The following is a 16,483-nucleotide window of genomic DNA, read 5'->3' on the forward strand; positions in this document are numbered from 1 at the left end:
AACTAGTATCTACTTAGTAGAGCTGACAGAGGATTGACAAGAGTATTCCTTCCACCCACTCAGGTCTGCACACAGCACACATGGCACCAGGCTACCAATGGGCACACTGGCTAGGGATGCAGACAGTCCACAACCAGTTAGTGCCTTGAATGCCTTGTTAATGAGCCTGGACTTGATGTATAATTATTCCCAGAATTACAGCTCATCTCTGGCTCAGAGCCAGAGAAGCACTCAGACCACCTCAGGGCCTGGCTTACCTAGGCCCAAGCAGAAACAAAAGTCCTTTAATCCCAATTCCATAAGGATTGATAAATAGCCCCAACTCGGAAAAAAGATGCTCAAGAGAAAAACAAGGGACTGCTGACTTCAAAGATAAATACAGATTTTGTCCTCTGATGCTTGAGCCATTACTCAATATCCCCCCTTGACTCATTCCAAAGCCTAGGGTATTAGTAGCCAGGGATGAAGGTGGGTGTGGGGCAGGGATCATTTTGAAGTTGCAAGGGCTAAATGGGGTACTCACCCATCTTCAATCAACATGGGTGTGCCCAGTGGCTCCAGGTCCTCGGCTGACACCAGCTGGTGAATCAGACTGTATGACTGGGGATCCAGGCTGCGAGCTTGTGGGGGCAGGAGTGGCGAGTGGGCGGAATAGCTAAAAAGGTGCGGTATGTATTGATAGTGTGGAGGCACAGACATCCCCATGTACTGCTCCCTGAATGCCATGAATCCATTTAGTTCCACAGACCTACTGAAGAGAAAAGTCTCATGTCAAGCAGAACCATGGCAGGTCTACTGCCTGCTCAAGATGGCTAAGGTGTTTTTTGGCCATGCAGTCTGTCCTCATCAGGGACATAATTAATGGTTACATGCATGTCTCCCCCACTAGACAGGGACTCTCTGCAGGTGTCTGTATGTGTGATTTATCATTGGACACCCAGGACCTGGCAAAATAGGTACTAAATAAAGAGTGGTTGAATAAATTCTTTGTATAGGTGTCACATTTGAAGAGATTTTAATGGATACTCAGACTATGATCCACAAAGGTGGGGGTATGTATTTTTTTACTGCTAGAAAAACTAAGGCATAGACAGGCTAAGGGCCTTGCCAGGCCATAAAACAAATCCAGCACCTAGCAAGGAATCTGACATGGAATCTGGCAAGGAATCTGGCAAGAACTCCCTAAACATTTAAAGGAAGGAACAAAAAAGGAACAATCAAACGAATAAAAGGTACAATAAAATACCAAGAGAAAGGCAGATTCTTATCTTCTTCCCTTTCCTGGAGAAATCTAACCATTCTGTCACCTAAAACAAAAATCCTCTGGCTTTACCTAGATGCGTTTCCTGTAACAGGAGTTGACAAACTATAGCCTATGGCCCATTTGGTAAATGAAATTTTAATGGAACACAGCCACATTCATTCATTTACATAGTCTCTGGCTGCTTTTGCACTATAATGGTAGGGCTGAGTATTTGAGACCCAGACTGTGTGGCCTGCAAAGCCTAAAATATTTATTATCTGGCTTTTATAGAAAAAGTTCATCAATCCCTTTCCTATAAAGAAAGATTTCTGCAAAAAGGAAATCTACCCTGGTAGCTGATGGCTACATTTTACACCTAATGACTAACTTAAGGTAACATTGGAGACCAAGAGTCTCCAAGTTGGTATTCCATGATAGCAGCAAATTTAATTAGCTTAAAATTTTTCAGTTTCTTAAAATTTATAAAGTGAAAATCTTCACTCTTGCTGAGACAGAGAAATGAGAACTTAATTCAATATAGTTAATGTGGCTTGTTTTATTTCCATGATAAATATGAGAAAAGAGCTACATTTAAAAATGGTATTCTGTTAGGTAAAGAACGTATGGGCACAGACAGCAGCTGTATCACTTTATTAGCCTGCAGAAGAGACTGCTGACATTTTCAAGGTCTTTAGCAAAAAGTAGGCTGTGAAATGCTGCTTTGTGTCCTCCTGGCCCCTACCCCAAAGACTGAGGGAACAAGAGTACAATGGCTGAGACAGACTGGCAGGAATACCCAGCCCAGACATTCCTTGTGGGTCTACTCTTTGGGTGGTCCCTAGACGATGCTGGGTTTGCCTTGAAGCTCACCTGGAGGACAGTGTGGAGCCTGGTGAGGGCTGGTTGCTCTCTGAAGCCCTGTTCCCAGGGGAACTGTGGTCGCTGTCACCATGGTTGCTCCAGTGATTGGCCTCTTCCTCAAATTCCTGCCCAGACATGATCCTTTCGATCTCTTCCTCTGATATCTTTGACAAGGAATTGACACATGTTAGATTGGGTGCTCAGGATATCCTCTGTTCCTTCTTTAGGACCAAGAATTTATTTAAACCTCACAAAGATTCCCAGAACTCTCTAGAGAGACATCCAGATTCCCTCTCCTCCACCTCCATACTCCAGGGTCTCTCACTAACCTTAGGACAGCTCAGTTGCTTGTTTCCCAGCACCATAGCTCACTATGGCCTTCCTCTTGTCCATTTACCCTCCTCTCAAGCCACAAAGCCTTCACGTTCTTCACGTTCTTCAACACTCTTTCTCTTTGAGTCTATTCTTCCCTACCCCTGAAACACCACTCTTCAAGAACAAACTCCTACTTGCCTTCTAAGACCCAATTCAAATGTCACCTTCTTTGTGAATCCTTCTATCACTACCTAGACAAAATTTTAGGTCCTTCTTCTATCCACTTCTAATTCTGTGTATTCTGAGATAAGCAGAATAGCACAGTGATTAAAAGGATGAATTCTAGAGTCAGACCACCTTTGTTCCAATACAGGCTCTGCTACTTTCTAGTTGTACAATCTTAGGCAAGTCATTTAAGTATTTGAACTTAAATTCAAAATCTGAACAAAAATTATTTGTGTGGTAGGGAAAATAATAGTATCCATCTCATGGGATTGTTGTGAGGATTAAATTAGTTAATACATTATCACATGGTTAGAAAAGGCCTTAACACATAGCAACAATTATGGAAAGTTGACAATATCTTCACCATCATTATTGTTATTTTTATAGCACTTATGGTAATGTATCATAAAAATACCCTCTATCAGACCTAAGGCTATGATAGAATCCAGAAAAAAGTACTCAAAGAATGCATGTTGGATAAATAAACAAATGTTCACTTATTAAGTACTGTCCATGAAACTTCACATGGATTTTCTTAGTAAGAAAGATATTCCCAAGCCTACAGAAGAAATAAGAAGAAATTTTAGCTCAGACAAGTGAACTGACTTGCCCAAGATCACACTGTATGCCCATGGGTCAGGAGGAGTTTGAGGAAGAGGCCAAAGTACCCAAGTATTCAGTCCATGGCTCTAGCTACCATCCCATAAAGGGAGTGAATAAATACATCTTCTATAAAGTGTTTAACCCAGAGTTGAAACCTAACTGGCTAAACTCAGCTTTCATCCTATGGGTCCTTCAACATTCAGTCAACCTTTGTTGAGTACCTACGGGAGTTTAAGCACTGTGCCAGGGGTGGGAAAATCATACCCCTCCTCCCTCTGGACCTGAATAGGAAGGAGTAAGGGCCAGATAAATTTTTATTTCTTGTTCCTATAGAAAGCCTGGGAGGACATTTTCTCTCAAGTCTGTCTGACTCAAACCTGCATGACTCTTTGTTCCAGCAGCCTGTGAAGAAACCTTGAGCTGCTCTGATCATAAATACAGGAGGCATTTAGAATTGGAAGCCAGCCAGCACATAGGACTTGGAGGGAAAACAAGAAACATTTAACTGGTACAGAAGTTGAGTGATTGGTCTTAACAAACTTCTATTTGTATACTTAGAGGGGCAGTCTTTCTTTATTCAGTAACACGTAACAAAACAAACCTTTTCTCTTAGGGATCTTTAGAACACTGAAATCTCAGATTTAGTAAGACATGTAAAGACAAAAGACGCCATCAAACTACAAGACATCTACTGAGACCCTGAGAAGCAGCCTCAGTGATGGTAGTGAGAGCAATACCAGAGCTTGGAGGGCATGAAAGTACTTGAACTAGGTGAAAAGAACCAGTCCTGATAAGCCAGATTATTCCAGCTGGGAGCCAAAGTTGGACTGCATCTGTCTCTCCATATGGGTCCCAGAGGACACTGGGCAGTCACTGATGCATTAAGGGGATGGAACATATTAGGAGGGCTTGTATCTAGGTTCAGATCTCATCTGTCATTTCCTAACTGGGTGCTTACTGGTGGGCAAGTCACTCAAGTTCTCTGAACCTTAGTTCCCTCACACAGAAAATGAAGATAATACCACCCACTTAGTAGTTTGGGCTCCCTCTTAGGGTACAGAACTGAATCAGACAGACTTGAGGTTAATCTAAGATAAAGTGATGAAGTGCACAACAGGTACTCAATAAATCATAATTCTATCCCTAATTTTTAATTATAATTAAACATAGTTAAGAACTTGGGAGATCACAGCTCTCTCTTCTTAACACTACCTAAAAAAGTAAGAGACAAAAGGAAAATTATATGCTCAGTATCAAAAAGTCAAATACAATGACAGATGAAATAGGTTTCTCTGAGCATCAGCTCCCTCCATTCTAGAGAGAACATAAAGTCTAGAGACGTAAGCGACTGAAGATCCCTGCCATGGTGGGAGAAGGGTACTCAAAAGACATTGAGTAATGCTGAAGAAGGTTTTTCATTCAGGAAATGCTTAAGAATTCTTTCCAACAGATAAACTTCCTACTGCATCTAAATATAAAAAGAATGACTACAAATAAAGGCCATACATGAAAAGCCTACAGCTAACATTATACTCGATGAAAAACTAAAAGCTTTTTCTCTAAGATCAGGATCAAGGCAAAAATGTCCACTCTCACTATTTCTATTTAACACAGTAGGAAGTCCTAGCCATTGCAATTAGACATGTAAAAGAAATAAAAAGCATCTAAATCAAAAAGAAGTAAAATTATTTCAGTTCACAGATGACATGATCTTATGAATAGAAAACCAAAAAACTATTAGAACTAACAAAAGAATTCAGCAAAGTTTCAGGATACAAAAGCAACACAAAATCAGTTGCATTTTTATATACTAACAATGAATCTGGAAAAGAAATTAAGGAAACAATCTCAGTTACAATAGTATCAAAAAGAATAAGATACTTAGGAATAAACATAACTAAAAGGATGAAAGACTTGTACACTGCTGAAAGAAATTAAAGATATAAATAAATGGAAAGACACCCTCTGTTCACAGATTAAAAGACAATTATTGTTAAAATGTCCATACTATCCAAGTTGATCTACAGATTCAATGCAATCCCTATCAACATTCCAATGGCATTTTTTGCAGAAACAGAAAAAAACAATCACAAAACTCATATGGAAACCCAAAGAACCCCAAATCGCCAAAACAATCCTGACAAAGAACAACAAAGCTAGAGGCCTTACACTTCCTGGTTTCAAAACATATTAAAAGTTACAGTAATCAAGGCATAAGGACAGGCCTATAGACCAATGGAACAGAATAGAGAGCTCCAAAATAAACCCACACATATATAGTCAACAGATCTTGACAAATCTGCCAAGACAACATAAGAATAGTCTCTTCAGGCGCCTGGGTGACTCAGATGGTTAAGCATCTGCCTTTGGCTCAGGTCATGATCCCGGGGTCCTGGGATCGAGCCCCACATCGGGCTCCCTGCTCAGTGGGGAGCCTGCTTCTCCCTCTCCTTCTGTTGCTGCCCTTGCTTGTGCTCTCTCACCCTCTCTGTCAACTAAATAAGTAAAATCTTAAAAAAAAAAAAAAATAATAGTCTCTTCAATAAGTGTACTGGGAAAGCTAGATATTCATATGCACAAGAATAAAATTAGATTCTGTTCTTATACTTCATACAAAAATCAACTCAAAATGGATTAAAGACTTAAATGTAAGACCTGAAACTATAAAAGTCCTAAACGAAAACACAGAGAAAAAGCTTCTTGACATTGGCCTTGGCAATGATTTCTTGAGTATGATATCCAAAGTACAGGCAATAAAAGCAAAAACAGACAAATGGAATTACATCAAACTAAAAAGCTTCTGCAATGGGGGCGCCTGGGTGGCTCAGTTGTTGAGCATCTGCCTTCGGCTCAGGTCATGATCCCAGGGTCCTGGGATCGAGCCCCGCATTGGGTTCCCTGCTCCACGGGAAGCCTGCTTCTCCCTCTCTCACTCCCCCTGCTTGTGTTCCCTCTCTCGCTGTGTCTCTCTCTGTCAAGTAGATGGATAAAATCTTTAAAAAAATAAAAAAATAAAAAATAAAAAAAATAAAAAGCTTCTGCAAAGTAAACAATCAACAAAGTCAACAGGAACCTAGAGAATGAAAGAAAATATTTGCAAACCATTTATCTGATAAAGGTTAATACCCAAGAGATATAGGAAATTCCTACAACTCAACTGCAAAAACCCCAAATAACCTGATTTAAAAATGGGACGCCTGGGTGGCTCAGTAGGTTAAACGTTTGTCTTCAGCTCTCAGGTCATGATCCCAGGGTGATTGAGTCCTGCATTAGGCTCCTTGCTCAGCGGGGAGCCTGCTTCTCCCTCTGCCTGCCGTTCCCCCTGCTTGTGCTCTCTCTCTCTCAACCCTCTCTCTCTCTGACAAATAAAAAAATCTTAAAAAAAAAAAAATAAAAATGGGCAAAAGATTTGAATAGACATACCAAAAAAAAACTTCTCCAAAGACATGTAAACAGCACAGCCAACATGTATATGAAAAGATGCTCAACGTCACTAATCATCAGAAAAACACAAATCAAAACTATAATGAGGTATCACCTCACAACTATCCAGAATGCCATTATCAGAAAAAACAGAAAATAAGAAGCACCACAGAAGATGCAGAAAATTGGAACCCTTATGCAATGCTGGGTGGGGATGTAAAGTGGTGTGGCCACTATGGAAAACAGTATGGAGGTTTCTCAAAAAATTAAAAATAAAACTACCAAATGACCCAGTAATCCCACTTCTGAGTATTTATCCAAAAGAACTGAAACCAGGATCTCAAAGTGATATCTGCCCTCCTACATTCACTGCAGCATTATTCACAATGGCTAAGAGATGGAAACAACTTAAATATCCATTGACAGGTGAATGGATAAACAAAATATAGTATATACATACAATAGAATATTATTCAGCCTTAGAAATCCTGGCATATGATACAATGTGGATGAGCCTTGAGGATATTACGCTAAGTGAAATAAGGAAGTCACAGAAGAACAAATACTGCATGATTCCACTTAAATGAGGTATCAAAAGTAGTCAAACTCCTAGAAAGGGAAAGTAGAATGGTGGTTGCCAGGGACTGGGAGAAGGGGAAATAAGGAGTTGTTGCTCAATGGGTATAGAGTTTCAGTCATAAGATGAAAAGATTGTAGAGATCTGTACAAAAATGTACATATAGTAAATAATACTGTACCATATACTTAATTTGTTAAGGAGATAAATTTCATGTTATATGTTTTTTACTGCACACACACGTAAGAACACATATGGGTATAGACCAAAATAAATTAATTTTTATTATAACATGAATAAAAATGTTTGATTTTTAAAAAAGAAATGAACACAGCACATACCCACAGCCTGAGTGAGTGCATGTATGTGCTAGGAAATTCCCCATATTTCATCAGCATATGTCTCAAAACAACTATGAATTTCTGTCTTTCTCTCATTCCCTCACATTCAACTGGATAAATCCTATCAATTTTACCTATTAAATCTCTCTTGAACCTAATTCTCTCCCCTTCAAATTGTACTATCATTGTCCTACTTAAAACCACTATCTATATCTATCTATATCTGTATCTCTTGGCTGGACTTCTGTAAAACCCTTTAAACTGCTTTTTCTTTGCTCCCAGTTTCACGGACACTTACCCAGCTCTTCACAAACCATTTCTATTGCTAGAATGATCTTTCTTTTTTTATTTTTATTTATTTGACAGAGAGAGAGAGAGAAAGAGCAGAAGCAGGGGGAGCGGCAGAGGGAGAAGGAGAAGCAGCTCCCCACTGAGCAGGGAGCCTGATGCAGGGCTCAATCCCAGAACCCTGGGATCATGACCTGAGCAAAAGGCAGACCGCTTAACCTACTGAGCTACCCAGGCACCCCTTTCTTTTTTTTTTAATTGTAATTTTATAATTTCTTTTTAAAAAGATTTATTTATTTATTTTAGAGAAAGAAAGAGAGCACATGGCGGGGGGCAGGGGGGAGAGGGAGAGAGAAAATCTCCAATAGACTCCCTGTTGAGTAAGGAGCCTGATGTGGGGCTTGATCCCATGACCCTGAGATCATGACCTGAGCCGAAATCAAGAGTGAGTCACTCAACCACTGAGCCACCCAGATGCCCCTAGAATGACCTTTTTAAAATGCAAATCTGACTGGGGCGCTTGGGTGGCTCAGTCCTTAAGCGTCTGCCTTCAGCTCAGGTCATGATCCCAGGGTCCTGAGATGGAGTCCCGCATCAGGCTCTGTGCTCAGCAGGGAGCCTGCTTCTCCCTCTCCCACTCCCCCTGCTTGTGTTCCCTCTCTCTCTGTGTCTGTGTCAAAAAAATAAATAAAATCTTTAATTTAAAATAAATAAATAAATAAATAAAATGCCAATCTGACCATGTCTCTCTCTCTACCTAGAAGCTTTTAGTAGTTGTCTCTTGGTCCACACCAATAATCCTTGAGGCATGGTCTTACTCACTAGTGTGCTGAGGGACTCACTTATTGGTCCATAAACAGATCCAATTTTCTACCTTTGTGAAGTTCTTCTGTTGGCAAGTAAGAACAAGTTGGCATAGGCTGGCCCTACAAAGGCTTTACCTAAGAAGTTATAATCAAAGATAGCTGAAGGCCGTTCTTTAGAGAACAGATTCCAAACTCAAGGAATCTGCCTTATCTTCTGCCACTCCACTACATGTGCCCAGCACTCCAGCCTGACTGCATCAACTTCCTATGATTCCTTAAAGATTCATCTCGTGGTCTTTTTAAAGTCTGTTCTGTCTAGCAGTAATAGAAGATATTTGGCTCCCCACCCCTTCCCAGCATAACTAATTCCTCCTTTTTCCTTCAAGACTCAGTTCAAACTTTACCTTCTCTAGGAAGGCTTCCCTGAATGTCTTCAGTTCCCAACCACGGCTCCAATTAAAAAAAAAAAAGAAGAAGAAGTCCCTCCTTTCTGTACTCCCTGGGCATCCCCTGTTACCACTCACTATACTCTGATGTCTGTTTACACATCTGTCTCTCCCACTAGACTGAGTTCACAGTACAAAGGACCTGCCCACAGTAAGTACTTAAATATTTGTGAGATTGAATGGGTATTAATCATTCCTACTCTACAAGTAAGGCAATGAACTTTCTGCTGATGTATCTTTAGAGACAATGAACAGCAAAGTAGTCTTAATGATTTCTGCCAGGCTAAGTTATCGACAACCTTGAGTGACTGACATAAAAAATCCTCTGGATGGTTTAGAACCAGAATTGGGTTCACTTCCTGTGAAATCCTTGGGAACGGTTAAGGGAATCATAAGAAGAGCTTTAATCATTATGTTACATATTTAAGATTTTCAAAGCACTTTCATAACCAGGCTCTAAAAGCAATTTTATGGGAATGAAAGCAAGATGGCTCCCCCCATCAGGAGATGAGAGGATCAAGGTAAGTAGCTACAGGAACACCAGAAGCACTGGGCTTCCAGGATGTATCACAAAAGACTGAGGCCTAGAACTCACCTGGACGGGCCCAATGCTCTTATTTCGGCCTCCAGGCATGCCATCTTCTCTGATTGCTGGAAGGAAACATAAGTCAAGACGGTCAAAAGCATACCCACAGAAATCTAGGCACAAAAAGAGAACTTACTTGGCCAAAAGCACGAGGTAATAATTGGTGAAATCAAGATCAAAACAGAGGTCTTTCTGGACCCAAAGTATATACTCTTTCCATTATTCTAGGCTACGTCATAGGCAACAGATACTTCTGGGCCCCCAGGGCAATGGACACATACTGCACACCCTGCATGCATTTAATATGCTCAGCAAAGGAGACAGCATTATTAATAGTCCTGTGCACAGTTACAAATATCCCACCAGGATGATGCATCTGAAGGCTTCACTAAATTCAAAGAGAGGGATAGAAAGAATATTTCCATTTTTAAAGAAAGTATTTTTTATTTCCAGGCTAAGTTTGAGTCTAATTTATAGGATGAGAAGAACAAATTTTTTTTTTTAAAGATTTTATTTATTTATTCATGAGAGACAGAGAGACAGAGAGAGAGAGAGAGAGGCAGAGGGAGAAGCAGGCTCCCAAGGAGCAGGGAGCCTGATGTGGGACTCGATCCCAGGACCCTGGGATCATGACCTGAGCCGAAGGCAGATGCTTAACCATCTGAGCCACCCAGGCGCCCCAATTTTTTTTTTAATTAATCAAAATTTTGATCTGATTCGTTTCTCTCTATATAAGCAGTCAGTAAAGGGGTGCCTGGGTGGCTCAATCAGTTAAGCATCAGACTCTTGGTTTTGGCTCAGGGCATGATCTCAGGGTTGTGAGACTGAGCCCTGTGTAGGGTTCTGCACTGGATGTGAAGCCTGCTTGGGATTCTCTCTCTCCCTCTTCCTCTGCCCCTCCCCCTCAACTCATTTGTGTGTGTGTGTGCGTGCCTGTGTGTAGAGTACCAAGAGATGAAGCTGGATGTTGGAGAGGCCAACTGGGGCCAGATCATAGATAGCCTTTAATGTCAGGGTAAGAGTATGGACTTCAGCAGAGGAAGCTGAGGATAAGATGGAATGCAGGGGATGGATGTGGTCAGGTCAGCATTTTCGAAAAATCTTTGTGATGGCCTCTGTGGAGGCTAGCTTGGAGGAGGCAATGTTAACAACAGAAGATAAGCTAACAGCATCATGAGAGTAAGTTTTGCTATATATACATATATATATATATATATATATATATATACACACACACACACACACATATACATGTATATATATACATATATAAATAATATACCTGCTTCCAGAAAAATTAACATGAAGAATCTAGAAAGTTCTTGGGGCAGGGTTGAGAGTTCCAAGCATAACGCTCAGTTCCTGTGGTAACTGAAAGGCTAACAGGAAGTTCATTTTCCTTAAAGCAGACATCATCCTTGGTATCCTTAGAAGATTACACATTTCAGAATTAGATGAGCTTGGGTCTAAATCCAGTTTTTGGGGCGCCTCGGTGGTTCAGTCTGTTAAGCGTCTGCCTTCGGTTCAGGTCATGATCCCAGGGTCCTGGGACCAAGTCTCGCATCAGGCTCCCTGCTCAGCGGGAAGCCTGCTTCTCCCTCTGCCCCTCCCCCCACTTGTGCACGATCTCTAGCAAAAATAAATACTAAAAAATCTTTTTAAAATAAATTAATAAATCTACCAGTTAATAATTAATAATTATTAATAATTAATAATAATTAATCTATAATTATTAAATTATAAAATAATAATTAATCTACCAATTAATAAAAACTACCAGTTTTTGCCTGGTCTGTGTAACTACAGACAAGTTTCTTCACCTCTCTGAACCTCAGTTTCTTGAAGAATAAATGGGGCTACTGGAACCTATCTTATGGGGTATTCTGAGGATCACATATAAAATAACATAGCTAAAGCACCAAGCATAGGGCCTGGCACATAAAGTAGGTATTCAATAACTAATACTTCCCTCTACCCAGCCTCTCTTCTATGTACACAGTAATTAAAAAACCAAGGTTCCATTCCCAGCTTTGCTGGAGCCTTAACATCTTCATCTGTGAAATGGAGACAGCATAGTCTGCTTTACAAGGCTGCTGTGAATTTGGAGTGGAAAACATACACAGTTTATATTAGAGCCAGATGCATACTGGTTTTTGTTGGGAGCTCTCTTTCAACCTAATTTCAAGTTCTAAAAATCCTTAAAATTCCCTCTCTGCTGTTCTAGAGTCAATGACAGTCTTCAGACACTTCCATTTCCAATACTGAGCTCTCTATGTCTTTGCTTCAGCTCACAGGTGCAGAATAAAGATCTATCATCAGCAGATCCAACACTGAATACATTTTACTTGATATCTCACTCTCACTGTCTTGGAGGTGAGGAAGGAACTCAACATGTTTTTCTTTTTTAAGGGCCACAAATCTTAAAGATTTACAACTTACCAATTTTTTGTTCTGATATTTAAAAGCTTGTGTTGTCTCTCAACCCCCCCCTTGGACTAAGGAAACTCACACATGATGGACATGTACTGTGTTTCAGTTATATCTTGGGTAAAACAAACCCATGAGGGAAGTATCAGTATCACTCCCACTGAGCAGATGAATGTAAAGCTCAGAAAAATGAAGTACTTTGTTTACAGTAACAGAAACTAAACAGCAGAATCAGGATTGGAATCCAGACTATTAGACTAAGACCAGACTTCTTTCCACAACTAGTTTTTCCCATAGTGTGTCTATATACTACTGGAGAAACAAAATTTTAGGTGGTACATAAACTCTTAATTATACACTTACCCTAAGCATTAAAATATACTGATTTTCCATTCACTGAGGTGATAAAAAATTCCCTTTGAAAATTAACTTTGATTTTTTTTTTTTTAATTTTGATTTAAAGAAGAATACAGGGGCACCTGGGTGGCTCAGTCGTTAAGCATCTGCTTTCGGCTCAGGTCATGATCCCAGGGTCCTGGGATCGAGCCCCGCATCAGGCTCCCTGCTCAGCAGAGAGCCTGCTTCTCCCTCTCCTACTTCCCCTGTTTGTGTTCCCTCTCTCACTGTGTCTCTCTCTGTCAAATAAATAAATAAAATCTTTAAAAAACAAACAAACAAACAAAACAAGAATATAGGGGTGCTTGGGTGGCTCAGTTGGTTGGGCGTCTGCCTTCGGCTCAGGTCAGGATCCCAGAGTCCCAGATCAAGCCTCATATCGGGCTCCCTGCTCGGTGGGGAGTCTGCTTCTCCCTCTGCCCCTCACCCCACTCGTGCTCACTCTCTCTTGCTCTCTCTCTCAAATAAATAAAATCTTTTAAAAAAATAAAGAAGAATATAAATAATAGTACTGGTTTGGTCAAAGATTGTAAAATTTGTCAAGATGGCATGAAACTGCCTGAAGTGTGGGAAATAATACAATGTGTCACAGTGCCTCTGTTAAAACAAAAACTTGGATCATATTTTAAAGCTTATAATGTATTCATATATATGGTATCACATTTGATTCTTGGAAGGTGTACATTATTATTATCTATGTAGTTTAGAGATGAAAAAACCTGAAGCTCAGAGAGGTAAAGGGATTTGTTCAAGACCACTCAGGGAAGAACTGACAGAGTGGGGAATTTTAGTTTAGGTCCTCTGATTCTTTGCTTATTCCTCGATGCTATACTGAGCTAAGAGCAAGTTTCTCAATGGTGGAAGAATCTTTCTTGTACTGAACTGATTTAGAAAAACAACAAAAACAAAGGGCTTCTGGGTGCAAGGTCACAGGAATGGTTTTGCGGTATCTCTTATCCAAGTCTGAGTGGCAGCAGCTATAGTTCTATCTGCTTAAAAGAAGTACAAATACTTTTTCTGCTCTGGAACTGCTGTACCTACCATTCCTCACTTAGGCTTGGGCAGCCAAACCAAACCCAGAAACAGAAAGGAGAGTAAGACACAAAGCTAACTACATCAAAGTCCTGCTCAAAACCCATTGGTGGCTCCCTTTGGTCTATGGGCTCAACCCAAGCTCCCTAAAGCTTAGCATTCAAGACACTCCTATGATCTTGTTCTTCTGGGGTTCCCCATCTTCATCTCTTGCCACAAACGTTACATTGTAACTACAGACAACTATCTTTTTTTTAAGATTTTATTTATTTATTTGACAGAGGGAGACACAGTGGGAGAGGGAACACAGCAGAGGGACTGGTAGAGGAAGAAGCAGGCTTCCCACAGAGCAGGGAAGCCCAATGTGGGGCTCGATCCCAGGACCCTGGGACCACGACCTGAGCCGAAGGCAGACGCTTAATGACTGAGCCACCCAGGCACCCCAACAGACAACTATCTGTTAGTCCTTGAACATGTCATGCTGTTTTACAGTTTTACCTCCGCACCTGTTGTTGCCTCTACTCAGAAAGTTTACGGTGGAAAAATCTGGCAACACCACCTTACCCAAGTGACATCACCTCAACCAAGTGACTCAAGTTAACATGACCAATAGTAGGGCAAAGCTATACCATGCGCTCTTGATGGAATGCACTAAAAGGACACAACGTTGCTGTTGTGGCATTCTTGCCAAAAATGCATAATTTGAATGTAACTGTGAGGAAACTGACAAGCCCAAGTTGAGGAATATTCTATTTGTCTTCTTCAAAATTAACAATGTTATTCAAGAAAAAAAAAAAAAAGGATGAGGAATCATTTCAGATTAAAGGAGACGGAAGAGACATAAAAGCTAAATGTAATGCATGATCCTGGATTGGCTCCTAGATCACAAAAAATACACTGCTATAAAGGATGTTGAAATAAGTGGTGAAATTTGAGTAAGGTCTGCTAATTAGATTACAGTATTATACCATGTTAAATTTCCTGATTTGATAATAGTGCTCTGGTTATGTTAGAAAACAAAGAGGAACGATGTCTTTAACTTCCTCCCAAATAGTTAAGAAAAAATATATAAACACATACACTTTCTCTCTCTCCCTCCCTCCCCCTCCCTCCTTACTTTTTCTCTCTTTCATGTTTGGAGAGAGGGAGGAGGAGAATTGTTTTTTAAAAAGCTCTTAAGGGGGGCGCCTGGGTGGCTCAGTCGTAAGCGTCTGCCTTCGGCTCAGGTCATGATCCCAGGGTCCTGGGATCGAGCCCCACGTTGGGCTCCCTGCTCGGCGGGAAGTGTGCTTCTCTCTGTCCCACTCCCCCTGCTTGTGTTCCCTCTCTCGCTGTGTCTCTCTCTGTCAAATAAATAAAATCTTTTAAAAAAATAAAAAATAAAAAATAAAAAGCTCTTAAGGGATGCCTGGCTGGCTCAGTCGGACGAGCATGCAATTCTTCATCTTGGGATTGTTAGTTCAAACCCCACACTGGGTGTGGAGATTACAACCAATTAATCAAATCAATACTTATTTAAGTTTGTAAGGAGCCTGAGCTTCTATGCCTTCAAGATTCTGCTCAAATATTCTCTGCTTGAGATTTCTTGGGGCTCCATTTTAATCCTGGTAAAGCAGTATGGCAACGCTACAGAGTCATTCTCACGATGCCATTCTACAAACATGAGCCTCTTCCAAGAAGTTTTCCTTAACTTTTTACTTTTTAACTAGTTGACTAGTAAGTTTTGAGACAACAAAGTTAAAGGAGTTTTAAATATTCTCAAATAATTTCTTTTTTTTCCCCACATAATTTCCGTACTGAGTAAATTCCCTCATGAGGCTCAGTTATCTTCCTCTTGCCGCTGATGAAATTAACAATATTTCCCCTATCCCACTTCGTGCTCTGGCCCCCCACCAGAGTAAATCCACCAAACCAGAAAACATCTTACCTAACTGGGTTAACTGGTAAAGGACACAAGGAAAGTGGGACTTGACATAGCCCTTGAGGGGAACAGAAATATAGCACAAGGTGATTGGGGCTATGGCAGAGGGCAAAAGGGGCTGTGGAAGTCCAGGAGGGTCAGCTTTATGGTGAGGGGTGGTGTCAGAGAAAGCTGCTTAGAGGATGTTACAAAGAAAAGCTGAGCCTCCAAAGAAAAGTATATATAACCACGTGAAGAGGAGGGGGTAAATCATTCCAGGAAGATGAAACCACATATGCAAAGCCCCCCAAACATGAAACATCATTGAGTTTTTGGAGAACTAGGATGGAATGTGAATTGTATGGGGAGCAGCAAAGGGAGAAGGGATGAAGAGGCTGATGCCAGGGTCAGAGGGGCTTTGAAAATCATTCTGAGGAGCCAGAATTTATCCTGAAGGCTGCAAGATGGGTGAGCTGTAGGTGTCTGGGGGGTAATGGAGTAGTAGTGAAGATGGACAGATGGGGCCCAGCCTCTACTCACTACCCTTATTTAAATTTCCCTCACTGTCTTGCTAATTAATTTCCTGACTAGCCAAATTCCAGGTATGAAGAGATATCTATGTCCAGAGATGAGGGACAAGAGAAGGCTGACTCATACATGTCAGTTGGAATTTTTTTTGAACATTAAAGTTTTTAAATTTTGAGTTAAGTTTAGGCTTACAGAAGAGTTGCAAAAAAAAAAAAAGGTGGAGAATTCCTATATACTCTATACCCAGCTTCCCCATCTGTTAACATCTTATATAACCCACAGACTATTCATCAAAACTAAGAAATTAACTTTGGTATAATAATATTGACCAAAGTATAAACTTTATTCAGATTTCCCCACTGATGTCCGCTTCCGTTCCAGAATCCAATCTTGGATCCCACATTGCATATAGTTGTCATGTCTCCATAGTTTCCTTCAATCTTTCTTAGTCTTTCCTTGTCTTTTGTGACCCTGACACTTTTGAGA

General features: G+C 40.6%; 1 protein-coding gene across 1 annotated transcript in view; it reads right to left on the reverse strand.

Moving 5' to 3' along the window:
- The window catches only part of NR6A1 (nuclear receptor subfamily 6 group A member 1), a 54,994-nt gene that overhangs the window by 13,159 nt on the left and 25,352 nt on the right, over positions 1 to 16,483 (reverse strand). The window contains exons 3-5 of the mRNA XM_044920429.1: positions 9,724 to 9,779; positions 2,114 to 2,268; positions 524 to 751 (exon numbers count right to left, since the gene is read on the reverse strand). Of these exons, the coding sequence (XP_044776364.1) occupies positions 524 to 751; positions 2,114 to 2,268; positions 9,724 to 9,779 (439 nt within the window). The remainder of the gene's footprint in view (positions 1 to 523; positions 752 to 2,113; positions 2,269 to 9,723; positions 9,780 to 16,483) is intronic.

Source organism: Neomonachus schauinslandi, chromosome 13 (genome assembly GCF_002201575.2).
Source record: "Neomonachus schauinslandi chromosome 13, ASM220157v2, whole genome shotgun sequence".
Taxonomy (NCBI): Eukaryota; Metazoa; Chordata; class Mammalia; order Carnivora; family Phocidae; genus Neomonachus; species Neomonachus schauinslandi.